Source organism: Myotis yumanensis, unplaced genomic scaffold, assembly GCF_028538775.1.
Source record: "Myotis yumanensis isolate MYYU_CA2020_CCGP unplaced genomic scaffold, mMyoYum1.0.hap1 SCAF_1, whole genome shotgun sequence".
Lineage (NCBI taxonomy): Eukaryota > Metazoa > Chordata > Mammalia > Chiroptera > Vespertilionidae > Myotis > Myotis yumanensis.
In genome coordinates this window covers 211,269,158-211,286,869 of record NW_027223752.1, presented here as the reverse complement: position 1 = coordinate 211,286,869, position 17,712 = coordinate 211,269,158, and the positions used below count along the sequence as shown (strand labels likewise).

The window sequence follows — 17,712 nt, the reverse complement described above, 5'->3', positions numbered from 1 at the left end:
AGTTTCATACCAAAACTAATTGCAATCACTACTTTTCTCCCCTTTAATAATTTTCTAAGGGAAAAGAATACTATGTACAAGGTTGTGTCATGGAGACCAGTAACAGGAAAGTTCTTTTCTTTGTTGAGAATGACTCCAAGCCAAAAACTCCAATATTAGAGCTAAAATGCAAATTCAATGTCTTACTTCTTATAAACTTTTGAGCCTAATTAGGCTGTTCTTTGACTTTCTAGCTCTAACTTTGTGTGATTGACAGCAAAAATACATATTAATTGCCCTCTTTTCTGTTTCTTTTCTTCAAATCTCAAAAAGTACATTAAATTTTCTTAACTACCTACCATTTCAACATCAGAAACAGGTCCAAAGCTGGTGACATATATGTCAGTTTTTACTTCTGTAACAGGACCTAGTGGGTATGAAGTAAATAAGTGTGAAAAAATAATTACCAATTTTACAGGCAAGGTGGGCTTTGATAATCAAAGAGTAAATACAGATACGACATCTCATATTTTTACAAACACCTTCAATTTTCAGTGAGATAATGCATCTCTACAAAAAAAAATGTAGACAAAAGAAGAACAAAACCAGAAAGCAGTGTTTACTTACAGGCAAGCCAAACAAATCAAAACCAAAAAATACCAATTACTTACCAGAAACTTGTTTCTTCAAAGATATATCACCCCCAGGCACTGTTAAGACAGGCAGTGCAGAGAACAAAAGCTTTAGCCTTTGTAATTTTTTTATAGTCCGTCATCTGATTGGCCTTTTAGTAAAGAAGTGAGCTTTTAAAAAGAGGGAACTTAGCCGCAAGGCAAGGAGGAGAAAAACATAAAGTCTGCAAGAAATGTACCTTCAGAGAGTTGAGAATACTGGTAAATAACAGGCACAAATATAATTCATGTCACCTTTAACAATAGGCAGACCATCCACTGGCAATTTGGATCAAAGACAAGCTCTCCTCTAAATCAGACCTATTCATGCTCTGCCACCTAAAAGCTGTGTGATCTTGGGCAAGTTACTTATCCCCTCAATAGCAGCAGCCATACATATAAGGCAAGATTGTTGATAGGGATCAAATGAAACTGCTCATATGAACCAGAGAGTCTTTCACAGAAGTATTTATTAAGTAGTAGCTTCTCTTTGCTTCTGATAATGGCCACACTGAGACTCTTTCCTAGGCCTAAATAAGACTGGTGCAGGAACAAATATATGGGTGTGTTTGGCATCTTGACAATGGGTTGACACAGACTGTAGACAAAGGAAAATTGCCACAATCTGGATTTAGCATGATGTGTAAAATCAAGAATTCTGGAATTCAAATTTGAGTCTAACAGTTTTTAATTGTTTGATTTTGCCCAAGTCATGTATCCTCAGAGGTAAGGGTTTTAATAACAGAAATAACATATGTAAATCACTTGTTCCTGTCTCTAGAACATAATGTGTTCAATAACGATAGTAGTTATTTGTGTGTATATAATATAGCTTTTTATAATTAACAAAGATAAAAATTGTCTTCTTGAACATCATTTCCTTACAAGATGATTTATAATACTCTATGACCTGGGGCTATGTACTCCATACTGAAAAAAAAATAACATCTGTTATCAAGATAAACTATTCCCCTTGGATACTGGTTGGGTGAATGAATTTATTCCAAAAATGACAAAGAGAAGTTGGTATAGCTTAATGCCCTAGGTCTAAAGTTATCCTCATAAAAATGAATCAGAATATTTCTTCCTGTTTAGGATGAAGACTGAGCCATAGAAAGAAAAATACTTTGAAGGAAAATGAGAAAATTCTTTCCTGAATAAGTATCCTAAAATATATATATATATCCTTTGGAAGTACAGTCAGACAAAAGGCATAGATCAAGCTGATCTGTCATGAGTTTTCATTTTTATTTTTTTTAATATATATCTTATTGATTTTTTTACAGTGAGGAAGGGAGAGGGATAGAGAGTTAGAAACATCGATGAGAGAGAAACATTGATCAGCTGCCTCCTGCACACCCCCTACTGGGGATGTGCCCGCAACCAAGGTACATGCCCTTGACTGGAATCAAACCTGGGACTCTTCAGTCCCCAGGCCGACGTTCTATCCAGTGAGCCAAACCGGCTAGGGCATGAGTTTTCATTTTTAAAAAATAACACCTTTGGAAAACAGAGAACGTATGAGAAGTTAGTTGAATTGTTATTTGAATGAGCAATTTGAAACTACAAAAAGATAGTAGTAATAACTCATTAAAGCCAAACTGTTCCAGGAAGAGGTAGGTATCCAGGAAGCGGGTAACATGTGTTGAACCTTAGAAGATGGAGATTTCACTCAGAATGGTCCAAGGGTGGGAATAATCACTCTGCTAGTTCCTTAAGGACAATTACTAAAGTATTAAAAGCACCGTTTTACACTGTAAGTCTGGACAAAGAGAGATAAATTACTTAGAAGAATTAAAGTTGAGTATATTGGGACAACTAGACTGTTTGACAAGATTCTTGAGAAAAATCAAAAGTTACTTTGAAGATCAACTTAGGGCAGTGGTTCCCAGACTTTTACTGGATCAGAATCCCCTGGAAGCCTTGTGAAAGCACAGATTGCTGATTCAGTGGGACTAAGGTGGGGCCTATTTCAAATCTAACAGGTTCCTAGGTGATGATGTTCATTTTACTCCAGTTTACAGCAATGTGCATCTGTTGTTTTTAGATAGTATGGGTCCTGGAAAGTAATAAGTATCTATGGGAGTGGAGGAAGTATAGGAGAGGGAGGAATTAAGCCAATGACAGTTTTCCTTATAAATTTATTTCAAGGTATGTGGGTTTATGCTAATTCTACTTGAAGCATAATGATTCTATGATATTAATGGATAGTTTCAAAGATTACATAATATATCACTTTTCAATGATTCTTGAAAAGGTTTTGCATTCTGAATTTCAACCTTGGTATTTGTGACATTACCCAGTATTTGCTTTATCTGGCATTAAAAATCGTTGAGATTGAGTCAGGTCCTAAAAACATATGATGGGTAAAGGGGTCTCATTGAGACGTTCATTCAATAATCATATTTTTGAGTGAGCATTTGCTGTGTGCCAGGTCCCATGCTAGGCCCTGGTGCTGACTGTGCTAAATGCAACTAATGAGTTCCCTGCCTCATGGAGTGAACATGTTATTGGAGAAGTCAGAGTAAAATAAAGAAATAAATTCAATGGAAGAATACTGTCATTCAAAAGGGGAACAAAATAGGCTGGTAATTGTGTGAGAGACTGGGAGGGCCACTCTTGATTTCTTAGCCCCTCTTCCAGCATAAACCATAGAAAGAGCTGAAATGATCGCATTCCAGGCACAGAGAACTTTAGGGGAAAAGCTCAGAGGCAGAAAATACCTTAGTGTGTTTAGGGACTAGGAAAAGGCCAATGGAACTGGAGCAAAGCAAGTGAAGAAGAGAATGAGAAGAAATAAAAGCCACAGAGACAGAGCAAAAACCAGGGTGAGTGGACATATTCTGAAAGTGGCATCTTTTAAACAACATATTGATAATATATGTTATAGTAACAGTTCTTAAAACTACATGGGAAAAACTTGTAGAAATTGCAGTGACTGATGGGAGACACATAAAGAGGTTGTTGTGGGCTAAATGATGGTCCTCCCAAATTTATATTAAATTTCTAACCCCCAGTACCTCAGAATGTGACCATATTTGGAGTTAGGGTCTTTAAAAAGGGAATTCAATTAAAATAAGGTCAGTAGGATGGGCCCTAAGCTAATGTGACTTGCGTCCTTATAAAAAGAGGAGATTAGAACACAGGAACACACAGAAGAAAGACCATGTGAAGACACAGAGGCAAGACAGCCATCTATAAGCAAAAGGTAGAGGACTCAAAAGACACCAACCCTGCTAACACCTTGATCTTGGACGTTGAGCCTCCAGAACTGTGAAAAAATAAACTTGTTATTGTTTAAGCTACTCAGTTTGTGGTACTTTGTTATGACAATCTGAGCAAATAAATACAGAGGTTCATCATTTTTCCTATGTTTCCCCCAGTGTTCTCACTCTCATATGTCGCACAGCTCTGCCTCTGCGTACAGGTTGTGATAAGATGCTTGATTTGTATCCTTTAATCATCAAGGATTCAAAGTAAGGAAATTTTATGATCTGAATTGTATGTTTTACAAAAATCACTCAGGCAGTTGTATGGACAACAAAGTTTAGGGGGGCAAGAGCATGAGAAAGGTTCTTCTAAGAGGCTGCTGTCCTAGTCCTGCTGAGGAATGATGGTGCCCTGAACTAGAGATATGCCCAAGAGGATGGGGAGTGGACAGATGAAGGGGCATGTTGTGTGTGGAACTGCTCACAGTGAATGGGTTTTCTCCAAAGGACAATAAACAGGTATATAATAATTCTATGACTTGAAGGTTTACTATGTATAAGGCAGGCTACAAGGCTCTTCCCATATGCTATTTCATTTTTAAAACATATATATTTTATTAATTTTTTACAGAGAGGAAGGGAGAGGGAGAGAGAGTTAGAAACATCCATGAGAGAGAAACATGGATCAGCTGCCTCTTGCACACCCCCTACTGGGGATGTGCCCCCAACCAAGGTACATGCCCTTGACCGGAATCGAACCTGGGACTCTTCAGTCCACAGGCCGACGCTCTAGCCACTGAGCCAAACTGGTCAGGGCTGCTATTTCATTTAATCCTCTCGCCAACCCCCAAAGGTGATATTATCATGAGAATTTTATGGATATGGAAACTGAGCTAACAGAGATTAAATATTCTATGCCAGAGTCAGAATTATAACTCCCTTGTATTGATCTCCATAGTATGTTCTAGCTTTACTACACTAATTATATCCTTAAATAATTAATCCGTAATTAATTATATTATATAATTTTATATCTAGTATGTAACCGCCATGCCTACATGTCCTGTTTTGTTTCTGAGTAGCTTCTGAACTGTGTTCCTGCAGCTCTTTCTATGCCTTTGCTCAGCTTGAGTCTCTCTTTCTCCCATTAACAGCAAAGACAAAATCTTAAGCCTCCTTGAAGTCCCCAACTGTCATAGTGCTTTGCACATACTAGATGCTGAGTAACTATGTGTTTGATTGTGTTCCTAATATCATCCCAGTCGTGACGTAAAAACATTCCCCAGAGGAAAAATTACTGAGATTCATTTGTTACATTAGTTAAGCTAAAAATATTTCCCGATAAAAACAGGAACTGCAGCTTATTTATATTTGTATCCACTCCCACAACTAATCCCAGGCCTTAGATGTAATAGGTTTCCAATAAATCAGTTCTCCGGGAATAATGGTAGCTATGCAATTAAGAATAATTCTTAGGGACGCTTCCTCTAACAGTATTATTTAGGATGTTCAAATCAACCTTACTAAGAGCATAATGACATAGAAACCAGATAATTTTGGCTTGGGAGGACTTCTCATAATTTTATACGTATTTGTATAACATCAAAGATGTGTTCTATTTTAATAATTCCACTTCTTTAGGAGATGTGTTTTAATCCCAAAATATGGTGGGTAGTTTGTAAGGCAAATAAAGTGACTTTGAACAATCTTTGAAAGAGCCAAAACTACAATATCCAATTCAGGGAAAAATAGTCTGGTATTATTAATGGAGCTAACTGGCTTGGGAGGTAAGAAGGCAATTAACAATGTTATCAGATGATTTTCCATTGTTAATTACGTTAGCTCTATAGACCTGGCCAAAGGATATCACTATTTAATTTCTCTTCCAATAACAGTGTCCAGTTTGCTGTCACACCAGCAGAAAGACCTAGCCTTTTGGTGCTGTTGAAACTAGTCAATATTTGTTCTCCACACGGCCTTCCCACATATGCACTGGAGGAGACATTTCTGCTTTTCAGACATCTACATCTATGCATCAAGGTTTCTCTTCCTAAATACTATTGATGCATCTCCAAAAAACAAGAAACCTAAAGTATTTAAGAAGTACAGCAACAACAATAAGGAATCTTGAGTGAAATATTTCTTTAAAATCTCTAATTTTGCTCATCATTTAGAAAACAGAAATACTAGCCTTCCTGCATATTAAACAAACAAAAGATCTCAACTGATATCACAGAGAAAGCAGAAAACTATAGAGTTTTACTTAGATGACATTAAAGATTAGTGTTGCCTATATCCCTGTGATCCTTCTAACAGTACAGGTCAACTTTTTAAATAAAGAAATTACATAAATATGAAAAACATTTTTTTAAAAAAACAGTAAGATATGGGCAAAGATGAAATGCAATTCACAGATGGAAAACTCTTGTAGGCAAAAAAAGATTTGAAAAGCTGTTCAACCACATTAAAAATAAAAAAAAATTGAAATCATTTCAAAACAAAATACCATTTCAAGGATTCTATGGAGATTGTACATATATTTATATATGTGGAGAGTTGAAGGATTTGTGGATCCTGAATCTCATATTCACTGTAAATGGGAGTTTGAATTTGTAAAACTATCACAGAAAACAGTTTGGCATTATCTCATCAAGTTGAACTCCCACTTACACTAAGATCCACAAAAAATCTATTCCTGAATACATATGCAAAAAAACACACAAAAAACCAAATTCTTGTACATTTAAAGCAGGAAATTTAGGCCAGAACATTCACAGCATTACAATCTTGGAAACAAGCAAAATGCCTCCTGCCAACAGAGCAGACGAATAAACTTGTTCCTTGCAATGGGAATATCACACAGTAGTCAAAGTGATCGATCTATGGCAGTATAAGTGAAAAAAGCATCAAAGGATTATATATCATGTTCAAAACAATTACATTTCTAAAATTTAATTTATTATAAACTAAAGTTGAGCTAAAACAATATTCAAAGAAAAGCTATGGATCATTTTTAAAAAGGACTCAGGATGGTGATTACTTTGGGTGGAGAAGACAAGAAGATAGGATGAGGGAAACCACATACCAGAATAAAAGTTGATTCCAAGGTTGTGCTGTTTGATGATTTAACTGGTATGCTTATTATATAATGGTAAATGAAGGAATAGATGAATGGGTGAATAAAAAGAAGGCTATGTGTGACCAATAATGAGAATCTGTCATGAACCAATGATGAGTAATCAAAATCCAATTCGTTCACTAAAGTCTTTTTATAATAAATACAGTAAAAAGGCCTAGAGAATGATAAACAAATGTAAAATGATGTATTTTCTTTTCTTCTAAAAGAAAACTAACAACCAAGTGAAGTATTATCTAAACATCCACCAAGTTACTAATAACCTATATTTAGATTTTACAATGCCTATTTCAGAAAACACCAAAAGCAATTTGCATATCCTTTCCCTAAAAAAAAAAAAAAAAAAAAAAAAAAAAAGCAAATATATAATAGCACTATATATCTTTTTTTGTTATACTGAGAGCATAAGAAAGTAAATTATGTTCTGTGTTCTACAGTCTCTTGTCTTCTCAAGGGCATCATTCTTTCAGTTATCCCTTCCATCCAATCTAATATTAAATTATCCTTGAACAGATTATTCTAGTAGTACACAAACATAATATAATATTTCTAATCTTAATAAAGAGGCAACCTTCCCTCTTCTCTTCGCTTTCACTTGTAAGTTTCTGGGAATAACAAACCTCAAATAAAAAACTATATTCATTGCCTCTAATTCTTCCCTTTTTATTCACTCCATCATCCATTGTAATTTGGTTTTCATGCTCAGGATCCACTAAAATTCTTTTTGTCAGTATCATTCGTTTTTCCCTTTTGGTAGTAACTATTCCCACAAACTTTAACAAATAATCTTATTTCTCCCATTTTTAAAAAGGCTCTTTTGATTCTACTTCCCCTTCCATTTACCATCCAACTGTTCTGCTCCCCTGTACTAATGCCCAGACAAAAAACTCCCATTCTCTCTTGAACCCATCCAGAATTACATACCCATCACACCACCAAAGCTGAGCTTGTCCAAATTACTAAAGTTATAAATATTGGTAAATCTAGTGGTAAATTCTATGTTATCTTTCTAAATCTGTCAAGAGAATTAGATATAATTGATCAATTCTGCCTCCTCTTTGAAAAAGAAATTTTAACTTACATCCAGTATACACACTCTCCTTGCATGGTTTTCCTTCTACCTCAAAGACCACTCCTTAGTCTTCCTGGAACAGAGATTCCTTCTCCTCTTTTCCCACCTCCTAACACTGCAGATTTCAGAGATCAAATATGTGGACCTCCTTTCTATCACCCTTTAACTCCTTGATAATCCCTTTAGTGTTATGGCTTTAAATTCCATATATATTGTTATACCCATCATCTCTGCATTCCAGGCTCATCTCCATTTAATATCTAATAGGAATCCCAATCTTAACATATACACATGCAAATTATTCATCTGCATCCCCAGTTTGCTTCCGCCACAGTCTTGGTAACCATTTTTCTAAATGTTCAGGTCAAAAACTTTGGAGTCAGACTTGATACCTCCCTTTTTCTCACATCCTACATTCTAATTGACATCAGTAGACTAGGACTTTAAAATATAACCAGAAACCAATCATTCCTTACAACCTTACAAACTTCTCTGCCACCAACTTGGTCAAAATGCCCTTCATCTCTTGACTAATTTATTGTGAAAACCTCTCTGCATTTGCCTTGGACCCTGAGCCCTGACTGCCTGTTCTCAATCCAGCAACCAAGGTGAGCCTTTGAAAATTCTCCTTGGGGGCCTGGCTGGGTAGCTCCCTTGGGTAGAGCATCATCTCTATATGCCAAGGTGGCGAGTTCAATCCCTGCTCAGGGCACATACAAGAATCAACGAATGAATGCATAAAGAAGTGGAACATGACATCGATGTTTCTCTCTTTCCCTTCCCCTCTCCCCCCAACCCCCTCTCAAATCAATCAGTAAAAATAATAATAAAACAAAATTAGCCTGGGGTCTTTCCCCCTGCTGGAATCCCTCCAATCACTGACAAGACTCAAAGAAAAGTTCTTACCAGCCTGCAAATCTTTATATAACATCACCCTTATGTCACACTGGCCCTCTCTCACTCCTGCAAGGACAATGACTTCCACGCTTAGGGTGTTTGCACCTAGAGTTTCTTCTAACCAAAAAACTCCATCCAAATGTGGCGTTATGCCCTTACTACTTAGTATCCTTGTCAAATGTCACCTTCTCATTTAAGTATTCCCTAGCTACTATAGTTAAACCTGCAACCTCCTCACTTGCTTTATATTACTCTAAAGCAGTTGTCAACCTGACATATTCTATATTTTATTTCTGTTGCTTAGTTTCTAGAATTCCAGCTCATGAGAGCAGAAAATTGCACCTCCTTCACTCTCTAATGTATCACCAGTGCCATCCTAGAACAGTGCCTGGCACATATTATAAGACTAATGAATATCTGATGAAAAGTTAATGAAATAAAATATCTCCATGTAGCCAAGGCCTAAGCTTACTTGATATCTTAGAGAAATTTGAGAGGTGTATCATCCCTCCTTCTTAATACATTCTATTCCTGTGAATTATATAACTTCATACTCTTCTAGTGCTTTTATCATCTTCTACTCTTTTTTGATCTCCTTTGATAACTCTACATACATTTTCTACATTTCCTCAATTGTTAATGTTCCTCAAGGCTTGGTCCTGGTCTCTTTTTCTGCTATTTTCTATGTTCTCACCGAGATATCTATTCTCACAGCATTATACGCTGATGACTCTCATATATCTCCAGACAAAGCCCTTCTCTGATATCTAGACCAGTACAACCACCAGGAAATTACATCTGTATCCTTAATTTAACATGTACAAATATCCACTCTTACTGTTCATCCCCCAGTCCTCCCCAGTTTAAATAACACCATTCTTTGCCCAATTTCTCAAAATAAAATTCCAGGAGTTATTTTGATTTCTCTCTTTCCTTTAACACCCATTTGCAATCCATATCCATTCTTTATTGAATTATACTTCCAAAATACATCTAACTTTTATCCACTTATACCCTTTTTTACTACACCTACTATCTTATTCTAAGCCACCATTAACTTAATGGGGAGAACTAAAAAAAGAGCTTCATTTGTCACCCTGCTTCCAATGTTGTCCCATTTCCTCATCTAAGCCTTTATTCTGTAGCCAGAGATGTCACATTACAATCTAAGTCATGGGATGTTATTACCTTCAATATTAACTAAAAACTCCAATGGCTTCCAAGTTCACTAAAAGAATAATCTAAGCTCCTGTAGAATATATTTAAGGTCTTGCCTGATATGGCTTTGGCCTACCACTCCAAACTAGTCCTGTGAGATTCTTCCTCCTGCTTTCTGGCTAAAGCACACTGAATTCCTTTCACTATCTAAATCACATTAATTTCGTAGAATCCTTGGGATCTTTAGAATTTTCGGTTGCTTTGTTTGTTTGCTTTTCTGCATGAAAACAACTTTTGCTTACCCTTTCCATGTCTGGCAACCTTAGGTCTCAGCTTCAAAGACTTCTTTGACCACCGTATCTAAAATAGGTTCCTCACCCTATTTATTCACTATTCTTAGCTTGATACTGAATTGTCCCATAGCAACATCTTTTGTTTTGGTGTTTTTTTTCTTTGTTTTTTTCATCCCTCTACACCACTTAGCTATTAATTTCACCAGGGCTCGTGTCTGATTAAAAATTATATCTTCACATCCTAACATTGCTACTGACACATAGTAGTCTCTAAATATCTACTGGTTGAATGAATGAATGAATGAATATGGCAAATCAGAAGAGAATGAAGCTATAATTTTCTGCTGCTTTGTGGATATGAAGAGTTCTTTTCATCTATATATTTTTAAAAAAATATTTTTCTGTTGACGGAAAATTAATAAAGCTAATTAATTGAATATAAACAGAAAATGTATTTAATTTTTAAGTTGGGATATAGATTATTTGAAAATGTTGTGAGGCCATTTTCATTTATGTGGAAAATTATTCAAAATTTACCTAAGTGTATATATACACTTTGCCATGTTGGCTTTTCCATTTTAAAATGTTATTAAAGCTTTAAAATAAAAGTTCTCATTTCATTCCTTTGGGGGAAATGTAGTTTTGCTTATTTTAATGACCTACTTAGATAGTAACAAGAAGAAATGTTAATGAAAATCTGACTCTTGGTAAACGGAAGGATTTAAGGAAGACTTAGAAATGGAGGTAGCAATACAGCAGTAGCCTAAGGTTTTAAAGACTAAGGTGTGGGTGGTGGTCTTGTCCACTACTAGTTCAAGGGTTCTTGGGCAATTCATTGGAACTTTTCTCTAGCCCCCTTTGTAACAGAAATGATGTCTGTCCTGTTTACTTTGTTGTATTATTATAATAATCTTATTTGATATTGTTATATGAAAATGTTTTCAAAACTGTAGAGGACTCCATGAATGTGAAATCTTATTATGCTAGTGAGCACCCTTGCAAAACTGACCCTAATGCTCCACTCTTATTTCAGAGAGGTTGAGAAAGATGTTCTAAGGCAATTTTATATATTGAAACCCAGTGTGTGAAAATCATGCACTGGGGGGGGGCGGGGAGTCCGTCAGCCTGGCCTGTGCCCTCTCGCAGTCTGGGACCCCTCGGGGATGTCCACCTGCTGGCTTAGGCCTGCGGGGAGTGAGCCTATGCCGGCAGGCAGACATCCCCCAAGGGATCCCAGTGCTGCTACGGAGCCTCTCCTGCCACATCCACTGTGCTCACCAGCTATCAGCCCCACTTCTGGCTGCGTGGTGCTCCTCCTGTAGGAGCACACTGACCACCAGGCGACAGCTCCTGCGTTGAGCATCTGACCCCTGGTGGTCAGTGCACGTCATAGCGACCAGTCATTCCACTGTTCTGTCTATTTACATATTAGCCTTTTATTATATAGGCTAAGCATTTATTATTTCAAATCACATACACCAAAAGACTGAGATGAACAACAGTTTGTGTAAGCCTTCAATAAGTGGGAAATGGGTAAGGGCTGGCTTCCTGAACAATCTCTTGGTGGTCAGGACCCTAGCTATGCATCTTTCAGAAGACTTACAACAGTGTTGAAAGTGGATAATGGCACAGGGGGATGCTTTCCTAGCTCCTCTGTGGAAGGGTTTGCTTGGATGCCACTTCTAAGCAGGTAGAAGCTACTTCAGGATGCTAGCAGACTGATTTGTCAGAGACTGAATAAACTTCACCCATCAGAAGTCCTAATCTAGCTTTCACACCATGCCTCCTTCCTTCTCTTCTCACCTTTCCCCCTTTTCTTCTCCAATTGGAGAATGTGGGAAACCAGTGAGAGGAGATCCTGGAGGGATGAAAAGAAGAGAACTATTTCAGTTCCTTTTAGTTCCCCCATTGCAAGCTGTGCTGCTGAGTTAAAAATATGTAATTTAGTTTCTAAATCTATTTCAACCCTTGCCTGGCCTACTGAGCAATCACAAACCGTCCGGTTTCAATTCAGATCTTTGCTTTCAGCTTTACTTTAAATGGAACACAGCTAAGTTGTATAAACAGATATAAAGTCAATGCTCCACAAAGAGCAAAGGTAGGATGAAAGGAACCAGGATGTAGATCCATATTTATAGCATACTGGTCAAAACCTGAATTGTTTTCATTTTATTTTTAAAATGCCAAACTTTCCACAAAGTATAAAATGTCAAAGAAGGGATCGCACTTGTGGCTTCCAAGAGTCTATGCTAAGGATGCATTTTGTTATTATTTTCAGTGAATTCTATTTCATTTACAACAGCCTGTAAACAGGTTACACATTTTCTGCAGGTGAGAATTACTATTCCTTTGTCACATTTGGCATACTACGCATTTACAGACAATGACCCACTTCTAAAAAATGAATCACATTTACCACAAATATTTATAAACAGAGACAAAAAAAATTGTGCTATAGTAAATTTGTACTGATTAATCAACTGCTAACACTCGAAGTAAGGTGAATTCAACCCTTTCCCATAAAACTATAAAAAGTATGTCCAGGTGGGTAAAGCAGATCACTTGGCAGTGACAAGTAAGATGACTAATAATGCCTTTGAGATATTTCAGTAGCACTGCAGCTAACCAAAATCCAGCAATGGCCTACGTAGACTGATTTCACTCACGTTATTGTCCGTATAATGTTATGGGAGAGGGTAGTCGGTAAAAAGAGCCCATCTACAGTGGATCCCTTCTTCCTTTTCCATTAGAATTTGTATCGTAACTAACTGGGCAAGTATTATTTTAGCTCTCAACTTTTAATAATACAACCATAGTTTCGGTTATAAATTTTCACTTCAACTTATGTTCAGGTGCATCAATTCTTTAAGGAATATTTAAGCAACATGTGATTTCATACTCCTGCTTTTTCTCCCCTTTACTTGAAATGTCACGTTTAAAACCATTATGAGCAGATAAATCCTCTCTTATTGGCATCATATAGATTTAAATGCTATCACGTCACCTGAAACATTCTCCACAAAATTATGTTGGATCTAAAGTGTTAATTCCCCAGTCACTTATGAAAGACTGTGCACTGACAAATGATTCGCTTTTGTAAGAGAGCCTCTTTTCAGATTTGCTTAAAGGCCATCAGAGCTGAGCAGCCTACCCGTGGAGAAGCAATGTGAAAAGGACCAGGAGGATCTTTCATCCTCCTCACTCATATTTATCACTGTCAACACACAAAGGTTGAATTAATACCCTCAATGCCTCCCCATGACCTTCTCATGAAATCCAGAAAAGAGTGGTTTGGATCAGAAGACCTGGCCCGACTCGTCTATCATTATTAATATGCTGTGTTCCTCTCTAAACATCTTTGTCAAACGAGAAGAACAAAAGGACTCCAAAGATTCATCCAGTTCTACTTTATCCAATTCTATTTTTCTTTTTCCAACAGGTCTTTGTAACCCGGGACCACACTCCTTCTGTATCACATCTAATCCTGTACTCGTTCACAGGAATGTTCTGCTCCCTTTTACTTTCTCCATTTTCCCATCCTCTTATCTCCTACACATCCTCCAGAGGAAGCTGAAATTCCTCCAAGCTTCCAATGCATGTCATGTGATCCTCATCACACAGCATGTGATCTCCTCCCAATCTGCATGGGTTTGTCTTTTAAATACACAACCTGAACTGGGTTCACATCACGCCCGGGCCCCTTGCTAAATGTAAACTTGCACCACCTACTGACCTCCCCAAGCCTCAATGTCTTCATCTGTAAAATGGGAATAGAAATAGCTTTCGCTCACAGTTGTTGTGAGGGTTGAACAGTAATGCCTATGAAATAGATGATATGAACATTCTAATAAATACCTACAGTATTAGTTGTCATTGTTGTTATTACTACTGCTACTAGAATGTCAGCTCCCTTAAGAAAAAGTCTGTATCTTCAACTCATTTCCTGAGAAGTATCAAGCGCAGTGTGATGGGAATAAACAGGGACTTGTTCGTCAGAAGACCTGGGCCTACACTTCTGATGAAGTCGGTAGTCTTCTCTCAACTGGTCTGAGAGGGAGTCTGAAGTTAAGAATTGTTATCTTGAGATTTCTGTGAACCTTGTACCTAGTACAGTGCCTGCCACATAGGTTTTTATTATGTAAGCAAAGGGAATATAAGTATGCAAAAGAGCAACAGTATTGCTAGGGATGCACCTCTATTCCACCTTTTATAAATATTTATTATAGAAATAAAACCGAAACACCTCTGACTGCAAAGTCTTAGGAGAGAAGCAAATGGCCCCTCCCCAAATAAATAAAAAAAATGCATCCCACTGTAGAAGAGAAAACAAGAGGGTTCTCCAGCAGAGCAGGCAGCCTCCTGCCCCAGATTCATGTCCTAGGTAGAGAACAAGGCCGATGTTTTGGCTGGGGGACTGACACCACGTGGGAACACAGGGGACAGAGGATCAGCTGTTCCCAATGCAACCTGCTCTGACACAAATGGCCAGGTCCAGGGGAACCCCTTGCTCAGGGCACGAGGCAGCGGGGCAGCTGAGCCCCAAGTTCCCATTTTTTAACTTTCCCCTCCAACCTCCCCCTCCCAGCAGTCAGGTCCCGGGAGGTAATTAGTGTGGGGGAGAAGCAAAGCTTCCGAGGGGGCAGGGGCGGGGGAACGTGTGTTTGGGGGCGGTCTTCCTGCCAGAGGTCTTTCTTAGGGGAGGAGAGGGAGGAAGGGGTGTGAGAGGGGAGGGTGGGATGGAGAGGAAGAGAAATAGATTGATGTTGCAATTTTACACGCGAGGCATACCTAATGATACTCCCACAGACAGACAGACAGGCAGACCGAGAGAGGGACAGACAGGACACACTTGAGCGTTTGAAATCGTTCATACCCCCAAATCCAGGACGCAGCCTGTTGTCGTAACCATCCAGTAAACTGTCCAAGATGCGGGTAAAATTTTCCGGGCATAATTTCTCCTCCTTTGGGTTCTGTCCTGGGGATTCGTTTAAACTGCGGATGAAAAAAATAAATAAATAAACCGGGGGTGGAGGGGGTTATTTTAAGAACCACAGAACAGGTGGGTAACAGGTTTACCTTCCATGGAAAGAGTCGTTGCCCCGAGCTAAAGGAGGCAAAGCTGAAGGATAATGGAGAGGAAGGGTCAGGAAGATGCACCGCGCGCACACGAACCCCAACACCCCCACTCTTCTTTGCACCCGGTGGCCCTCCGGCTCTCCGCGTCTACGCAGTCACAGAAAAGCCTGGCTCCGGCTCCTGACTTGACAGCGCAGACAGGAGGGTCCGGTTTGCCCTGTGAGGGGCAGACGGCCCGGAGAGGTCCGGGAGCAGGCCACATCGCCACCTTCCCCTCGCCCCCACCCCCACCCCCCAGGACCCCCGAGAACTCACCAAGCCTCCAGGCACACGATGTGCAGGAGGGCGAAACTGACTCCGAAGGACGTCGCGATCGCGGGTACCTTCTTGGCAGAAACCATCTTTGCAACATGCCATACTTTAAGCCTGATCACGGTTCCAGGCTCTCCGGATGCCCTGAGCAGGGTGCGAGGCGAGGGCAGAGCTCTGCACGGCGTGCGCACACTCGCGCTCACACTGGCCCGCGCTCAGCCCCCCCCCCCCCCCGCCCCCCTCCCTCGCGGAGCTCCCGATGTGGATGGAGAGCGATGTACACCGATCAACACCCTTTCATGCCCGCACCCCGCGGCTCCCGGCTTGGTGGTGGTTCGCTTTCGCCGGAAAGCTGAGCAAGTTCTTCCCGACCTTGAACTCTGGGGCGCAGGGCCGGAATCTCCCGGCGCGAGGAGGGGCCCACGCGCCCCCACCCCAAGCGCATCACTGCCCACGGCACTGCTTAGCTCGCACTTCTCGCTCTCGGCCCCCCTCTCTACCGCTGGGATTTGGATCCAACCAAGGAAGCTCCTCCCTCCTAAGGTTGTTCGGGACCTGTTTGCACCCATTTTCAAGCTGGAGGCGGAAAAAGGGCAGGATGACAAAGGCTTGCTGGGCGGAAGGGTGGGAGACCGCGGTTAGGGAAGTGATGAGGTCCAGACTGAAAGCAACCTCTGAGACTCCCTTTTAGGTGCTGGGGGGGAGAGGGGCGGGGGGGGGGGCGAAAGAACTGAGATTCTTCCTGGCAAAAGGGGTTGCAACTCACTGAGCGGACTCCTGAACTATTCGGAAGTGGACTTGAGCCTCACTCTGTAGTAGATGCATTTCCCAAGCTGTTGCTGTGAAGATACCGAGTTCCTTTACTATACCTGCCCTCCACCTGGCAGACACAGGGCCTGGCTATCCTGTCCCATTCTTTCCTCAGAAGAAGGGGAGAGATGGAGACAAAATCACTACATCTTTTGCTTTGTGTGACACTCAACAGACACTCTTTTCTTCCATAATAGAGCTGAATGAATTCAGAGATTTGTTGCTTTAGTGAGGGAGAAAGGATGGCTGGGGAGAGGGAGAGGAGAGATACAGGGAAAAGAGAAAAATGTGTGTGTGTGTGTGTGTGTGAGAGAGAGAGAGAGAGAGAGGAAAAGAGAGTGAAGACTTATGAAGGTGTTCAGTTATACCTCTTAACTTTTTTCTTTAAAAGTAACATAAGTCTTTGATTGTTCTGTTTAATAGAATTTGAATTGGGTCCAAGTACACTATCCCCAAACATCATTGTATTATGTCAGCCACATATTATAAATTTACCATAGAGATTTATATCTGATTTGGTGGGATGCAAATAATATAGATCATCCTACTCCTAAAGTCTTAGGATGGACCCCCAGAGTCCACAATAATTATGAAATTCCTTGAAAATGAATGCATGTAAGTATTCGTATTCCTGTGGGACTGTTCATAACTTTCATCCGTTTCTCAAAGGTTTATGGACAACTATAGTATGGACTGATGTTTTAATATAAAAGATAACACATGTAATAGAACGCTCAACCAAGTGATTAAACACTTGTGACTAATGTGCGACAGTGTGACAATCATCTCTATCTCATTTGATAAACTTCCTATTGCCAGTTTCTATACACAATTGTGTTGACTTTGGATCTCCTTTGAAGGTATTTGTTATGAATTTATCAAATGACCAAATAAAATGAATAATTTGAAAGGTTTCAACCTGTTCTTACTTTCCCTTAATTATTTCTGGTAAATATTGAACCAATGCTAACCATTTGAAAAGGGTAATGATGTGAATCACTGTTTTAAAATCTAGAGGTTTGTGGATATACACTAGTTGAAACATTGTGGTTTCAAGAGTATATAGAAGCTACCAATTACTTTTATGCTAATGCATTTC

At 39.3% G+C, this 17,712-nt stretch overlaps 1 protein-coding gene across 2 annotated transcripts in view; it reads right to left on the bottom strand.

Moving 5' to 3' along the window:
- Positions 1-16,005, bottom strand: part of GABRA4 (gamma-aminobutyric acid type A receptor subunit alpha4) — a 65,675-nt gene extending 49,670 nt beyond the window's left edge. The window contains exons 1-3 of one of the 2 annotated variants that reach the window (XM_070397133.1): positions 15,807-16,005; positions 15,289-15,407; positions 339-406 (exon numbers count right to left, since the gene is read on the bottom strand). In XM_070397133.1, coding sequence (XP_070253234.1) covers positions 339-406; positions 15,289-15,407; positions 15,807-15,892 — 273 coding nt within the window. In that variant the 5' untranslated portion in view covers positions 15,893-16,005. Of the gene's footprint in view, positions 1-338; positions 407-15,288; positions 15,408-15,491; positions 15,558-15,806 lie in introns of those variants that run through there. The other variant, XM_070397138.1, reaches the window with a different exon arrangement.
- Between the last annotated feature and the right edge of the window lie 1,707 nt (positions 16,006-17,712).